This window comes from Canis lupus, chromosome 38 (assembly GCF_003254725.2).
Source record: "Canis lupus dingo isolate Sandy chromosome 38, ASM325472v2, whole genome shotgun sequence".
Classification (NCBI taxonomy): Eukaryota; Metazoa; Chordata; class Mammalia; order Carnivora; family Canidae; genus Canis; species Canis lupus.
The window spans coordinates 21,252,453-21,267,244 of record NC_064280.1 but is presented as its reverse complement, the minus strand read 5'-3'; the positions used below and the strand labels follow the sequence as shown (position 1 = coordinate 21,267,244).

The 14,792-nt window shown below is 57.3% G+C and overlaps 1 protein-coding gene across 1 annotated transcript in view; it reads right to left on the bottom strand.

Annotated features, from left to right (window-relative positions):
- The window catches only part of OLFML2B (olfactomedin like 2B), a 35,663-nt gene extending 21,184 nt beyond the window's left edge, over positions 1–14,479 (bottom strand). Inside the window, exons 1-3 of the mRNA XM_025420860.3 lie at positions 14,122–14,479; positions 11,540–11,803; positions 8,873–8,980 (exon numbers count right to left, since the gene is read on the bottom strand). Of these exons, the coding sequence (XP_025276645.1) occupies positions 8,873–8,980; positions 11,540–11,803; positions 14,122–14,298 (549 nt within the window). The 5' untranslated portion in view covers positions 14,299–14,479. The remainder of the gene's footprint in view (positions 1–8,872; positions 8,981–11,539; positions 11,804–14,121) is intronic.
- Between the last annotated feature and the right edge of the window lie 313 nt (positions 14,480–14,792).

Genomic DNA, 14,792 nt, shown 5'->3' with positions numbered 1-14,792 from the left:
AAGGTGCCTGGTGCCTTCGTGGGATTCATGCATTTCTTTTTTGTCTGTTTTTAAAGATTGTATTTTCAAGTCATCTCTACAGCCAATGTGGGGCTCGAACTCACGGCCCCAAGATTGAGTCGCACACTCCGCCGACTGAGCCAGCCAGGCGCCCCCGCGTTCACGCGTTTCCGAACGTCCACCAGCTACCTGCTGAGAGCAGGGGCCAGGCACCTATCTCCCCCTTTAACGTCCAACATCCTGAGACACAACACAGCTCAGCAGGCTCAGGGGTACCGGGCGTTACTTCTTCGTTAACACTTGGATGTGCTCCGAGCTGGGCCCTAAGAGGCCAAGTGTAAGCCACAGCGACCAGGATCCTGCTCCGACGGGGACCACCCTCCACGAGGGGATGAAAGCAGCAAACAAGAAAGCACCAACTGGCGAAAAGCCAGAGGGCAGACGACACAGCTCTGGAGACGTCAGCAAGGCCCGTGACGCAGTCTCTGGGGTGGGGGCTGAGGTGTGGCCCTGGGACCCACGCTGCGTGGACCCGCGGCTGGGGCTGCACAGTCGTGCGACTAAGACCGGATCCCACCTGGTTCCCGAACGCCGTGCAAGAGCAGCCTGGCCTGAGCACTCAGTGAGGGGCGAGGGGGGAGCCCCACAGCTTCAGTCCTGCCCCTCCACCTTGGGTGCCTAGGTCCCTGGACGGGCCGCCTTCTCACCGACTTGCAAAGCCCCAACACCCTCTGTGATGCTGGCGAGCAGCCGTCATGCTGGGTCCCACGGAGGGGCCGACACGGCCTGTCCCCTCCCGGAGGAGCAGTACCGTCTATTCCCCTTTGCGGCAACAGCACAGCCTGGGCCGCCGGGACAAACACCGGTGACGGTGGCAGCACCCTATTAGGCGGCCCGGCCGGGCCAGCGGCTGTCCCCCGGGGCAGCAGCGGCAGCTGCCCTCCTCGGCCACCTCTGCCCTACGGGGCTTCCCTTGCCCCCCTCACTCCAAGACCTCCCTTGGAAGCACAGCGGATGCCGCCCACACGGGCACCCCTGCTCCTGTGCCGGCGGCACAGTGAACCCCACGACCTCGCGCCCCGGGCTCTTCCCCTCGGGGGCTGCAGCGGCAACTGCGTGGGGCGCGCAACTTGGCTCCCGGGCAGTGCTGGCGAGGGGGCAGGAGGCCGGCAGGGCGCCTACCCGGCAGGGCCACCTGGGCCCCACCAAGGATCTTGCTGTTACGAAGAGGAGGTGGGAGAGGGGGGAAGAGCCAGCGGGCGGAGGGCTGGCACAGGAGGCCGGATGCAGCACTTAAAGATCTGAGCAGAGCCAAGGACCTGACAGGTGTTCACATACCGGGGGGGGGGTGGGGGGGGGGTGGGGGGGACACGCGGTTGGGCACTGGGCACGGGAGGACGCCTGAGGACAGCAAGCCCTGCAGAGGGGGACAAGCGCCTCGTGCTCAGTGCAGCCCGGTGCACAGACACCAGGGGCAGGGTCCCTGGACGCAGGGGACAGGACGGAGGTGGAGGTGGGGTGCAGCTGGCACGCAGCTGGTCAGAGCCGTGGACGGTGTGCAGATCGGCAGAATGGGTGTGGGGGGAAGGGGTGGGGCGGCCGTTTCACGGTACAGACCGTGTCCTGACCTTGTCCAGCTGTTGGGCGAGTGCACGGGAGGCTGGGCGAGACGGTGCAGCAGCGTTAGGCTGAAGCGCTGGGACTGGAGGGAAGGCGACCACGGCGCAGAGCTCTGGTGGCTCTCTGTGGTCTGCTCTCCCGACCTGGAAGGGGCTGGCGCGGGGGACCGGCGCACACCACCATCACCGCCACAAGGCAAGTGGAGGGAGAAGGAAGGAATGAGGACGCCCACCTCACCAGGCCGGGCGGAGAAGGAACGAGGGGCTGCAGGTGCAGTGCCGGGCACAGGGTGGGACTGGAGGTGCCCAGGAGGAGCCAGGGCCGGCCCTTGAGAGCTCAGAGCAGATATGTAGGTGGAAGAGAGGAAGTGAGCTAAGGATTGGCGGGTCGGGCGGGAAGGAAGGCCAGGACCACCCCCCACCCCCCCGACTCCGGCCTCCCGAGGCTGCTGTGTTGTAAAAAGACACCCTGGACCCCTGTGGGGAGATGAAGCCAGGCTGCAGCTGGGCCAAGCCTGGGCGCCAAGTCCTGCAGCAGGCACGTGTCCCCACATCCGAGGAGGCCACCTGGCCCCCATGCTCCCTGGCTGGATGTGCCCAGGGCCCGACACAGGTGGCAAGCCTGAGAGCAGAGAGAACAGCCTTCCTTGAGAGGGTGAAGTAAGCGTGGGGCTCGCCAGGTCCTGGGGGCTCAGAGATGCCAGCGGCCTGCCTGCCCTTCCCCCTCGGAGCCCTCCAGGACACAAGCAGGACCAGGTGGCCTGGGATAGCCAGCCCGGCCGACAGCTGTGTCCAGACCCTGGTGAGAGTGCTGGAGTGTGAGAGGAGCTAGACACGGCCGGTGCTCCGGCTGGCAGGAGAGGCCGGGCCCGGCCCCAGCCTGGACCACAGCTGACGGAGCCGGGCAGGCTGGCCTGGGTGCCGGGGCCACCAGCTGCGCCTTCAATCTCTCCCCCAACCAAGCAGCTGGTGAGCATCTAGTCCCCCTCGGGCCTGGGGCCCAGACGCTGAAATAAAGATGACACAGGCTCAGGTCGCCCTCCACAAGTCAGCCTGGGCGGCCAGTCGGGCACGAACAAGAAGTCCCAGGGCCTCTGACAGTGGATATACAACCTCATCCAAGGCAGCCACGAGCTGTTCCCAGGACAGTCCGCTGGGCCAAAAAAAAAAAACCTTGCATCCCGCGGTGACAAATTAGATTTGAAGTACATACGACCCCAGGAGAGGGAAGACAGTCACTTGAACTCATATTCAGGTTTAACAGAATTAAGTAACATTAAAGCTGAAATATATCTCAGAAATCCTATCTCCAAGGCCTTCCCTTCTCCAAGGTGACAGCACTGTGGTCAGACAGGGTGGGCGACCCTTTTCTCCAAGGCCGCATTTGAGCACCAGAGGCGTGAAATGACTGTCTCGCTGGGCCTGGAGGGCGGCCAGAGAGGGGAGGCCTGGCAGGAGACCCTTCCCCTAACTCCCGGCCAGGCCTGTGCAGATGAGAATTACGTCCTCCTATTAGCTGGTGAAAAGATCTATCCCCCGGAGTCAGGAGTGCTCCTTTGATCTTGCCTTTCAGTCCAGAAACACAAAGGCCCACCAAATCCTCAGGTTTGAAGGAGAAGCCCCAGCCATGTCTGTGCCAGCACATTCTGGGGAGCAGGCCAGTTCCGAGCCTGGTAAATACATCACAGGCTTTAAATCTTACTTGGACACAACGCCATCAGGAGAAAAGGCTTCAGGTGACACACAGGGTTCCGCGGTGACCATCTGTGCACACGGACAAGCTTTGCACACCCCAGCAGATAAGTGGGAAACAAAGAGAAGTCACACGCACCAGACGGGGCAGGGCTTCGGCAACAGAAATCACGCTTCGGGAGGCTCGTAGGCAGGCATCTGTGTTCAGAGCGCGGGCTATGCACCCCCCCACACACAAAGGCACATGTGTACACAGTCATACGGGTGTCCAAGTACTTAGAACACGGTCAGGTGTGTCCTGCAGCTACGTGGGGTGGGACATTTCTTCCCAAAGGTTTGCCATTTGTATGGGAATGATTTAATCCTACTAAAACCTTGATGCTAGGAGAGATTAGCCATCTGTCCCTCGGTCCTTTTCTCCATAATACATCTGCTCCCGGAAGCAGTACTTGGGACTAGGTGATATACCCCACGCCTGCGTCCCGCTGCCTTTTGAGTCCAGCCCTAGGCTCGGGCAGCCCACAAGTCTTCGGGTCTCTGGGTGCCTTAGGGCTCAGGGTAAAAGTCCTCTCAGCCCAACCAGTGCAACAAACACGGGCGTGCCCCTGCCTTCGGAAGCTGCAGGTTTTCCTTCTAGACTTTTTTTTTTTTAATTTTTTTTTTTATTAATTATTTATGATAGTCACAGAGAGAGAGAGAGAGAGAGAGGCAGAGACACAGGCAGAGGGAGAAGCAGGCTCCATGCACCGGGAGCCCGACGTGGGATTCGATCCTGGGTCTCCAGGATCGCGCCCTGGGCCAAAGGCAGGTGCCAAACCGCTGCGCCACCCAGGGATCCCTCCTTCTAGACTTCTAATTCCCAGCTCTGCGGGCACCTGTTCCGCGTAGCCGCCACCCCCGACTGTAACGCACACGTGTGCTTCCTGTATCTCCTTCCCCTTCCCAGCCTCTCCCAGGAGATGCTCAGCCTTAGTCACCCCATTAGAGGCTCACGGCCTCTACCGGGAGCAGGTCCAGAGGAGCGCACGTGGGGTTTCAGGCCTCCAGCAGATGAAGAGAAAAGATGTTTTGGGGGTTAGGTCTCTGGAATCCAGTGAAATGGCCCTAGTCGGCTACGCTCGCCACGCTGACAAAAACTAGAAAATCCGACAATACCAAGTGCCGGTGAGGACGCGGGTGGCACCTTCATCCCCTGCCAGAGGGAATGGAAACTTGCACCAGCGCTTGGGAGAGGGCTTGGCAGCCTCCCCAACGACTGAAACCAAGCACACCTAATGTCCCAGTAGCTCCATCCCCACTCACGGAGCACAGAGAAATGCCCACACGCGTGGGCAGGGAACACCTGCAGGGGTGTCCGCGTACAGCGAAGCTCCCAGGGCTAGGGTGACCGGCAGGGCCGAAAACAGCCCGTCGCCATCCTCGTAGAGCAGATGGACAAACTGTGCCGTGTTCACACAATACAATGTACTACACGGCAGTGAAAGTAAATGAACTACAAGATGTAAAACAACATAAGTAAATATTTTTTAAAACTTGAAGAGGGGCTCCTGAGTGGCTCAGTTGGCGAAGCGTCTGCCTTGGGCTCAGGTCATGATCCGGGGGTCCCGGGATGCAGCCCCGCATCGGGCCCCGGCTCAGCGGGCAGTCTGCTTCTCCCTCTGCCTCTGCCCGTCCCCCCACTCACGCTCGTGCGCTCTCTCAAATAATAAAAAAACTTTATAAATAAATAAGTAAATAAAACACAAAATTGAGGGGCAACCAGCTGGTTGAGCCAGCGAAGCATGTGACTCCTGACCTCAGCGCTGTGAGTTCGAGCCCCAGGCCGGGTAGAGAGATCGCTTAAAAAATATAAAACCTTAAAAAAACGGGAAAACAAAACTCAGTGAAAGAAGCCCACCACACATAAACAGGGACATAAAATTCTATATATCTAGGATTCAAATATAGATAAAACTATGTATTAGGGATGCAGCCTTAGATAATGAAAATGTTTAAAAAAAAACAAGCAAGGAAGGTGATCAATATGAAATTCAGGGCAGAGGCTCCTTTGGGAGGGGTAGGGAGAGGACATGCGGGGGCACTGAGCTATGTGGAGGTTACGTAGGTATCTGCTTTGTAATGATTTAAGCTGTATGCTCCTTGCTTATGTGTCATTTTCCATAATTTAAAATAAAAGCTTAACCAAAACCACCCCACTAAGCAGAGCTCTCAGAGCCTATTTTAACCAAAAGGTGAGACTCTAACAGTTTAAATTTTATTTCTCTCTCTTTCCTTCCTCTTTCATCTGCAAATGGAGTTTCCATTTCTACATACATACCGGGCGTGGGTGTTCACACGTGTGCCCGCTTCTACTGCCAAGCGCTGATTCTACTCTGGGCAAAATGCCCCTCCAATCTGACCCCTTTGTCTGGTCTGACCTCCAAAGCACTCCCCCTGGGATTCCAGAGTATCCAAAGACCAAGAGCAGAATTCGCTTCCATTCTTCCTACAGGGCCCAGCCGGAGGAGTGTTTTTTCCATTTACCCAACATTGTGCCTTTTCAGTGACTGCAGACTGCAGACACAGTCAGCTAGCCCGAGCCAGGAGACAGAGGCTGGATGTCACACCAGGAGACGATACTCTGCTCTATGGGCCCGGAGCCTGAGCCCATCTGTGACATCTGTGGCACCACAGCACCTTGTAGCCTTGGACGGCCTGCTTTGGGGAAACTTTCCCTCTACACTTTAATCCCATTTAAGAGGACTCATGGGATACAGCCACAGTTCTGCCTAGAAATTCTCTTGGAAGAGCTGTTGTTTGAAGCTCTGTTAGGAAAAACTGATGCTTCCAGGGCAGACAGCAATGACTCAAAGCAACTTATGGGGTTGATTAGAAAAAGCCTTGGCCCAAGAACCAGGAGGCCTGAGCTCCTGCCTGCACCTCCCTAGCATCTAGGAACAAATGTGCTGAATGTATACGGGGTGGTTTAAGGCCATAACTGCTATGTAAGGATAGGGGATTGTTACCGTTAATCGAAAGGGCCAGGTTTTGCTACTAAACATACCATGGTTTTGACAAAGAGATCACTCTAAAAAAAAAAAAAAAAAAAGAAAAAAAGAAAAGAAAATGAAAAAGAGATTACTCTCCTTGACGTAACTGAGATTGGTTCTGGCAAAAATCTAGTTATTGTGTGCTTACACAGAAGACACCATCCTGCTGGGGCAGTGGCATTGCACCAAATTCACCCACTAAACCCACTCCTATCCTCTGCCGGCAGGAGAGGATCACTGCTCGACAACTCTGGAAACAGACTACAGCCCTTGAGCAGAGCTCCCTGAGGCTGAGCACCTGACCGTGGCCTCACGAGCACTGTGCTCTAACCCCCAAGCTGACTTTCGTAATCCGTGTTCCTGAGGGAATGAAAACCAAGCGGCCGCCAAGATCAGGTGAAAGCTATCAGCCCTGTTCCCATGAAAATGCACCCCTTTCTTAAAGGGAGCATCGCACATTCGGATGGCTCTGCGGCCAAGGGAAAAAGAACTTTCCCATTTCCAAGGTTGACATGGTTCCTGGCTATTAATCCCTTTTGAACCCACTTGAAAGAATCAGAAAGTGGTTTTAAAAGGGAGAAAGAACCCCAAGCCTGGATGAAGTCTGTTGGTAGTAGGATGGTGTTGACCACTTCCAATCCCTTCACTCCGGCTGTCAATGTTGGGGAAGGAGAGAGTGAAGATTAAGCCTCGTTCTCTCGGGAAGCCCCCTCGGGAAGGGCAGCTGATGTGGTCCTGTTGGCCACCTCGAACTGTCTATAAAGCTTAGGTTCCAGGGCCCTGACCCTTCTCATCAGACCTGGCAGTTGAAGTGACCGTGGGCCCACCAACCCCCCACCCCGAGCTGACGGCCGGGTTCAGAAAACACTCATCACAGCACTGAGGGGGTCAAGCCTGAGGATGGGTGGACAAGGAAGTGGTGTTCACTTTCTGGGAACCTTTTTCTAGAACGTAAGGAGGGTGCTGAAACCAATCTTGGCAACAGCAAATGTTTTGTCATCCAGGTCCCAGCGCCCCTGGCAAAGCAACAGGGAGACACCACCCCCACTCACTCCGTGGTCCTACCCCCAGCGCCTTGTTTTATTTAACCTCACAAAGCGTCTGCAAAGTGACTGGCTTACACTTCATCCCCTTGGCAATCGTACAAAGTAGACAGGGCACCTCTCCCACTTTACAGATGGACAAAGTATGGCTGCGGTACGGCTGTTGAGCAGCAGCAAATAGAGTGGCTCATCTGTCCTGACGCCTAGTCCAGCAGGTGCTCTTTCTGCCAAACTAAAGGGCTTTACCTTTTACACATCCTACAGCTGCTAATCACCGGTGAGGGAGCCCCAGCTCCTCCAGGAGAGACCCCCAATATTTTCATGAGGAATAGTGGTATAGCTAATCATTCCGTTATTAAGCCTAATAAGAGTCTAAAAATTAAGCAGACCTAATTTTCTGAGTCACTGTTTCAAGTATCCGTTCAAGAACTGGGTGCCAGTCAATGACACGTACCCATAAGCTCCTTACCAATAAGGCTGAGCGGTCATCGTTCCCCTCCTGGGGACTAAGTGGCTTATCTAGGTTTTAAAGCTCATCAGAGCCATGAAACAGTGTGAACATTACTGTCGTGTACTGTCCACCTCGCACCACCACCCCACACACCAGCCCCCCAAAACCAGCCATGTGTGCGTCTCCTGGGGGGCCCCGTCAGAAACATGTGAGGTCTGCCTGGGAAAACTACGCTGCCAGTCCATCCTTCCAGTGGGTGAGGGGCTGGATGTTTTCCAGTAGGGACTATTGCTTATTAATAATCATTTTCATGTCTTCTTTCTCTAAAGTGAATTTGAGGTGGATTACCACACAAACACACACATACAGAGACGGACAGCAGAGCGGTCAAAATAACCAAACCAAACCGAACCAGAAGAGGAATTGACAACCATATTTCCAGAAGGGAGATGCCGCCACCTTAAAACTAGAAATACGGTGCCTATTATTGTGCTTTTATATTTCATTTAGCTCTGAGTTCCCTGGATATCAAGGTAAAAACAGAAATACATTGGTCACAGGGTTCTTGCATATGAGAAAAAAAAAGGTGTTTACATTTGACGGATTCTCTTTATCATCAAAAACTGGGCCTGAAAAAAAAAAAAAAAAAAAAACTGGGCCTGATTTTGGATGGGTGTTTTACGTATGGTTTGTCTTTCCAAAGAACAAGATGCATTAAGTCCAGTTGGGACACACTTTCTGAAAAAATATCGTGGGAAGTTTGATACACTTTTGGGCCTGATCAAGAGAAGGATACGGAGGGGCACCTAGGTGGCTCAGTCAGTTAAGCATCCGACGCTTGATTTTGGCTCAGGTCATGGTCTCAGGGTCCTGGGATCAAGCCCTGCATCACGCTCTGCGCTCAGTGGGGAGTCTGCTTAAGGATTCTCTCGCTCCCTCTCCCTCTCCTGCTCATGCTCTCTCTAAAATAAGTAAATAAAACCTAAAAAAAATAAAAATAAAAATAAAAAGGATACAGAAACCCAGAACCTTCCTTACCTCCTCCAGTTTATCCATCCGCCCCACCAGCTTGGTAGTGACGGAATGCAACTTCAGGAGATCCAGGCCATAGAAAGCTCCTTCCAGCATGTCTATGATGGTAGAAAGCTATGAAACAGGAATGGGGGTTAGTCAAGAGCGGGGGTGTAACAGACCCAGGACGAGACATTTCCCGCCAGCCCCCCATGCTGGAGGCTCGACAGGGAGGCCAGTAGCCAGGAGCAGAGAGGGGGCTCTTGGAAACCGGCATCTGCGTAGGTGGTGGGCACACAAGCAAACAGAATGGTGGGATGCAGTCTCCCTACCAGAATCCTCAGGTGAGAAACGGATTTCTAATCGGGCCGCCTGCGTGGCTCAGTGGGTTAAGAGGCTGCCTTCGGAGTGGGTCATGATCCCAGGGTCCTGGGAGCGAGCCCCACGTCTGGCTCCCTGCTCAGCGGGGAGACTGCTTCTCCCTCTCCCTCTGCCCCTCCCCATCCTTCTGTGTGTGCACACGCGCTCTCTCTCTCCCTCTCAAAGAAATAAATAAAATTAAATTAAAAAAAGGAAAAATCTTATAAGAACGAGCAAAACTGTTCTTCACCAAATTGTTCAGACCCCTTTTATTCTGTACGTTGTAAGCACATCTTTGCTATTAGACTGTGAGCTCCTTGAAAGGAATGCCTCATCTTTGTTTCCCCGAGGTATCTAGCCCAGCACCTGGCCCACAACAGGTGATATCTAAATACTTAACTAAGTGGTTTAGGAACGTCAGTGCCTCGAGGATATGATTTTGAAACACTCCCCTGTCTACTGAAGGCCCTGGAATCTACCAACAGTCTTCCCTTAGCATGGAAAGCCAATCTGAGCCTGGGGCAATAGAGGCCCAGTGACCCATCTCTGAGGTTGCAAGCTGTCACAGGGCACCCTGGGAGGACGGTGGCTGAGCTCTGGTGGCATCCGGGTCACACAGAGTGCAGGCAAAGGGGCAGATGAGAGAAGCCTGAACTGAGCCTCCCTGCTCAGGACCAGTCCCCGGAGACTTTGCTGGACACACTTATCTCCTGGCCTTGCTACTGGATGAAGAATTCCATGTGCAAGACATTAGTGTTTAGAAGACCTCCTTCCTCCCCAGCAGAGGAAGGCAGCTGGATCGTGGGTGAGAGCCACGGAATGGCATCTGGTTAGCATGCACTGTGATGATGTTCTTTTTTCTTTTTTTTGTTTTTTTTTTTTTTGTTTTTTAAACATTTTATTTATTGGGCGCCTGGGTGGCTCAGTGGTTGAGTGGCTGCCTTCAGCTCAGGTCATGATCCCAGGGTCCTGGGGTCAAGTCCCACATCAGACTCCCTGCACGGAGCCTGCTTCTCCCTCTGCCTGTGTCTCTGCCTCTCTCTCTCTGCCTCTCTCATGAATAAATAAAATCTTTTTAAAAAAATAAAGATTTTGTTTATTTATTTGACAGAGAGAGAGAGCACAAGCAAAGGGAGTGGCAGGCAGAGGGACAGGGAGAAGCAGGCTCCCCACTGGGCAGGGAGACCAATGCGGGGCTCGATCCCAGGACCCCTGGATCATGACCTGAGCTGAAGGAAGACGCTTAACTGACTGAGCCACCCAGGGGCCCCGTGTGATGATTTTCTGACTCCTAAGAGAAGATTTTGCCTGTCATTGTTCCAGAAGCCCACAAGAGTCCAGACAATCCTATAACAGTGGGGTTCAGAGAGTCGATCCGTGGCAGGGCTGTAGCTCTGCGAGGTGTGCGGACTCCCAGGGCAGGATGCTAAAGTGCTGTACTGCTGCACACCGCTCTGCTTGCAGGGCCTTGATGGCCACCAGTTCCAAGCGTGTAGCAGGCGCCAGGCCCCGCAGCAGCTCTTTGCATGGTCACGCAGGAGCCAGACTAGTGGCTACTGACCCTGACTGCGTGTCAGGCATCGTGCCAAGTGCTCCCTAGCTGCCATCTCGGTGGTTCTGAAAACACCCCCACAAGGTAGATGCTATCATCCCCGCTTTCCATGCAGGGAGACTGAGGCCAGGCAGGTTAGGTACCCTGAGCAGGACCACACAACAGGTATTGGCAGAGCAATAATCTGAACCCAAGTCGGTCTGACGGCAAAACCAGGCCCGTGCCTCTACCCCACACCGCAAGCGAAGAGGGGAGGGCAGAGATCAGACGAAGCCCTCCGCCAACCCACGCAGTGGCCTCAGGCAGGCATGAGCTCCCCCACCCTCTGGACCAGGATCACGGTTTGATGCTGAGCTACAGCAGGCCCCGGGCCTCTGCTGCCCTGGTCACCCCAGCCCTCGTGCTGAGGACCGAAGGTTCGCTCCCGTGTCTCCTGCCTCCCTGGGGTGCACGCAAGGCCGACAGTAAATGGTGGCAGTAACTCTGGAGGAGAACACTGAGTTCTTTTGACTCCTGGGCCTGGCAGCTGCTCCAGGCCCAGCCTCCCTGCCTCCACAGGGAGAGGCAGGCACGCTCTGCTCTCGGCATCCCCTTCGGACACCGGTTTGTCAGATGACCAGCCCGGGACACGCGCTCAGCATGCGAGGTGTCGGGGCCTGACTTCACAGGCTAAGACAGGTCCCATGTACTCAAAGGCCCTACAAGCCCTGCCACAGCTCTGCTGGACCCCAGGTCCCTAAGGCACCCTCCCACGTGTGGCACCACCCTGCACCAGGTCCTACCTTCAAGTCCCGGCTGTCCGCCGCCCGCAGCTTCTGGAGCCTGAAGTCCCCTTCGCAGGGATTGAGGGCAGATGGGGGCGCGACACAGGCACACTTGCAGGACGAGCCTGAGGTGATGGTTTCCACGGTGTAGAAGTCGTCCTTCCTGGAGGTTCCCTCATTGACCCTCTGGCAGGCGTCTCGACCCAGGGGTCTCACCACGCATTTGCACTGACAGTCCGAGCCCTCAGACACAGCCTTGACCTTGTCATAGTCTCCCAGCAACTAGACACAGAGACAGAGAAAGAAGGTCTTGGGGGTGCGAACACAGGTGTCGGCCGGCTCCCAGGAAGGCGCTCCGTTCACCGTGTCACACGTCCTGCCCTAGCCAGAGGCCTCAGACCACACGCTGCGGAGAGAAAAGGTCATCGGAACACAATTTGCTGACTCTGAAATTTCCTTGAAGGCATGAGGAGTTCAGCTCTCTCCATTTGTCTTGGAAAGCTTGCATTTCTCGGGGGACTTCAGACTTCCCATCATTTCAAGGGAAAAACAAATGAGTCCCTGCCGTCGCTAGAACCCAGGTTTAGATTTAAAAGGGAAAAGGAGGGGGCACCTGGGTGGCTCAGTGGTTGAGCATCTGCTTTCAGCTCAGGGTGGGACCCGGGGGTCCTGGGATCGAGTCCTGCATCGGGCTCCCCGCTTCTCCCTCTGCCTGTGTCTCTGCCTCTCTCTGTGTCTCACAAATAAATAAAATCTTAAAAAAAAAAAAAAAGAAGAAGGCTTCTTGCTTCTGTCCTCGTCCCCTCACAGATCACTCCTGGAGGCCCTACCGGCACTGCGCTAGGGGCTGTGAGAGGGAAGCAGACGGGCCAGAGAGCCCACTGGCAGGAGCTACGGTGCAGCAGGCACACAGATCGCGGCCGTGCCGGGGCCCCGACGTGACACAGAGCAGCGGGGCTCCAACTGGCCAGAGTGGCTCCAGCCGAGCACCAGAGAAGACGTCTTGGAGGAAGTGGTACTGGATCTGACCCTCAAAGAATGGTTTAGATTCGGAAGAAGGGAACCGGGAGAAAAGAGACGGGCCCAGAACTCAGGAAGGTTTACTCAGCCCAAGGATCCCTTTGGCTCAGAGGCACAGCTTCTGAACCCAAACTCCAGGCCAAAGCCAGGAGAGCAAACTGGCAGCACTTGCTCCTTCCACAATGCTAAACATTTCCTTCTGAGCACTTGCCCCAGCCAGCCCCGTCGGGCAGGAAAGCACGCAGAGCAGCAGGCTTTCTGGAACCACCATCCTGAGTACTTGCGGGGGGAGGGGAGGAGGCTCCTCCCCAGCTTTTCTGCCCCAGACCCCGCATCCCCAGAGCCAAGGAGCTCTGGCTTTCTGGGCCCGGAGAAGGGTCTCCTTCATTGGACTAATGACCCCGGCAGGCAGGCACAGTCCTTGCTGGAGTGGGAATGTTCCTGAGATGCCGTCTGGGGGGGAAGAGGGCTTGTCATGTTTTTCTTGCAAAGGTTGGGTTTCTTCTAACGCTAATATTTGTTTTAGAGCTGTTGTCAAATACAGAATGGGTCGGTGGACGCCGGAGATATGGTGCAGGGTGACCGAAGCGGCTGGTCTTTGTGGGCTGACAGACAGTAAATCGTGGCTGTCTGCTCGCTGAAACTCTGCCTAGATTCCTGCAAAGCCCTCTCTGGGACCCTGGGTGGATTCCTTCCTTTCCGAGACTCGGGTTTCATCAACTCTTCTGTGGATGGTCCTCCAGAGCCCCACTGTGAAGGATCCTTACGGCCTTGCGATTTAGGAGACGGTGCGAGGGCATGGGTGGCTACAGGGCATCTATTAGCATAACTTCCAAAGGAAGGGTGAGGAGACCGGGGGCTGATAAACCCCACAGTGGAGCGGATTGTTCTTCCTGGAAGAAGACAAGACCAATCCATCCAAGGACTTAGGGAGATGCAGGCAGCACTAAAGGCACCCCCGTCATCCTTAGGGTTGGGCAACACCCACCACACATCATCAGGCGCGCTGTGGAGAGCATGCACGGAACACTCCGGAGAGCGTCCTCGGGGCCCCTGGGCTGCAGTCGCAAGCCCCGGCTCTGCCCGCCCGGGGCGCTCTCGCTGTGGTCCCATCAGTCCTTTGCTAACAGAGCGGGAACCAGGGTGTTTGAGGGCTGAGTCAGATAAGACAAGCAGAGTATTTTGGACAGGGGCAGCTATCAGCGGTCACTCCCCGCCTTCGCCCCCGGGCCCCTGCCAGGGGTGAGCCCGTGTGCATTTCCCCCCTGCCTCGCCAGGACACGGGGTCCCGCCCCGGCCCCTCTGCGCGGGGCCACCTGGCGGGCATCACACCTGCTGCTGCTCGGTGCTCACCCCGCGGCCCGGGGGTGCCAGGGGGGCCGCCAGGTGCCTCCGCGCAGAGCCCTCCGCCTCGGGTCCCGTCCCAGCGCCCGCCGACAGCCCCCCCGCGGAGGCGACCCCCGCGCAGCGGGCGCGAAGGTGTGGGCGAGCGCGACGGTTCCAGCCGCTCCTCCCCGCGCACGCGGTGGCCGAGGGGGGCCCGTCGGGCCCGGGGTGCGGGCGGCCGGGCCCCCGCCTACCTGCGACAGGACGTTCTCCTGGTTGTCCGCCTCGTTCTGCAGCGTCTCGTCCTCCGTGGGCGCCGCGGTCGGCGCGTCCGCGGGCTCGCCCGTCCCGCCGGGGGCGTCGCTGGGCCCCCGCCGGCCCCCGGCCACCAGCAGGGCGCCGCAGACCAGCAGCAGCAGCGGCTGGGCCATGAGGGCCGCGGGCAGGGGCTGCGGGCGGGAGAGCGGCGGCCGGTGCGGGCGGGCTCGGGGGCGAGGGCGGCGCGGCCCGGCACTGGCGGCTCACGGCGCCTGCGGACGCGGGGCGCGGCTGGGCGCGGCGGGAGGGGGCGCCCCCGGGCCGCGGCTCATGTCCTCCCCGGCGCAGGCGGCCGCGACTGTGCGGCCCTGCCCGGCCCGGCCCGAGAGCCGGGCGCGGGGCGGGGGGCGGCGCGGGGGGCGGTGCGCGGCGCGGGGGGCGGCCCCGGGAGCGAGCGCGGCGTCCGCCCGAGGGCTCAGGTGGCGGGCGGGGCGGGGGCGGGGCGAGTGCAGGGGCGGGGCGAGGGGCGGGGCGAGGGAGGGGCGATGGGCGGGGCGCGGCGCGGGGGGCGGCCCCGGGAGCGAGCCGCGTCCGCCCGAGGGCTCAGGTGGCGGGCGGGGCGGGGGCGGGGCGAGTGCAGGGGCGGGGCGGGGGCGGGGCGGGGGCG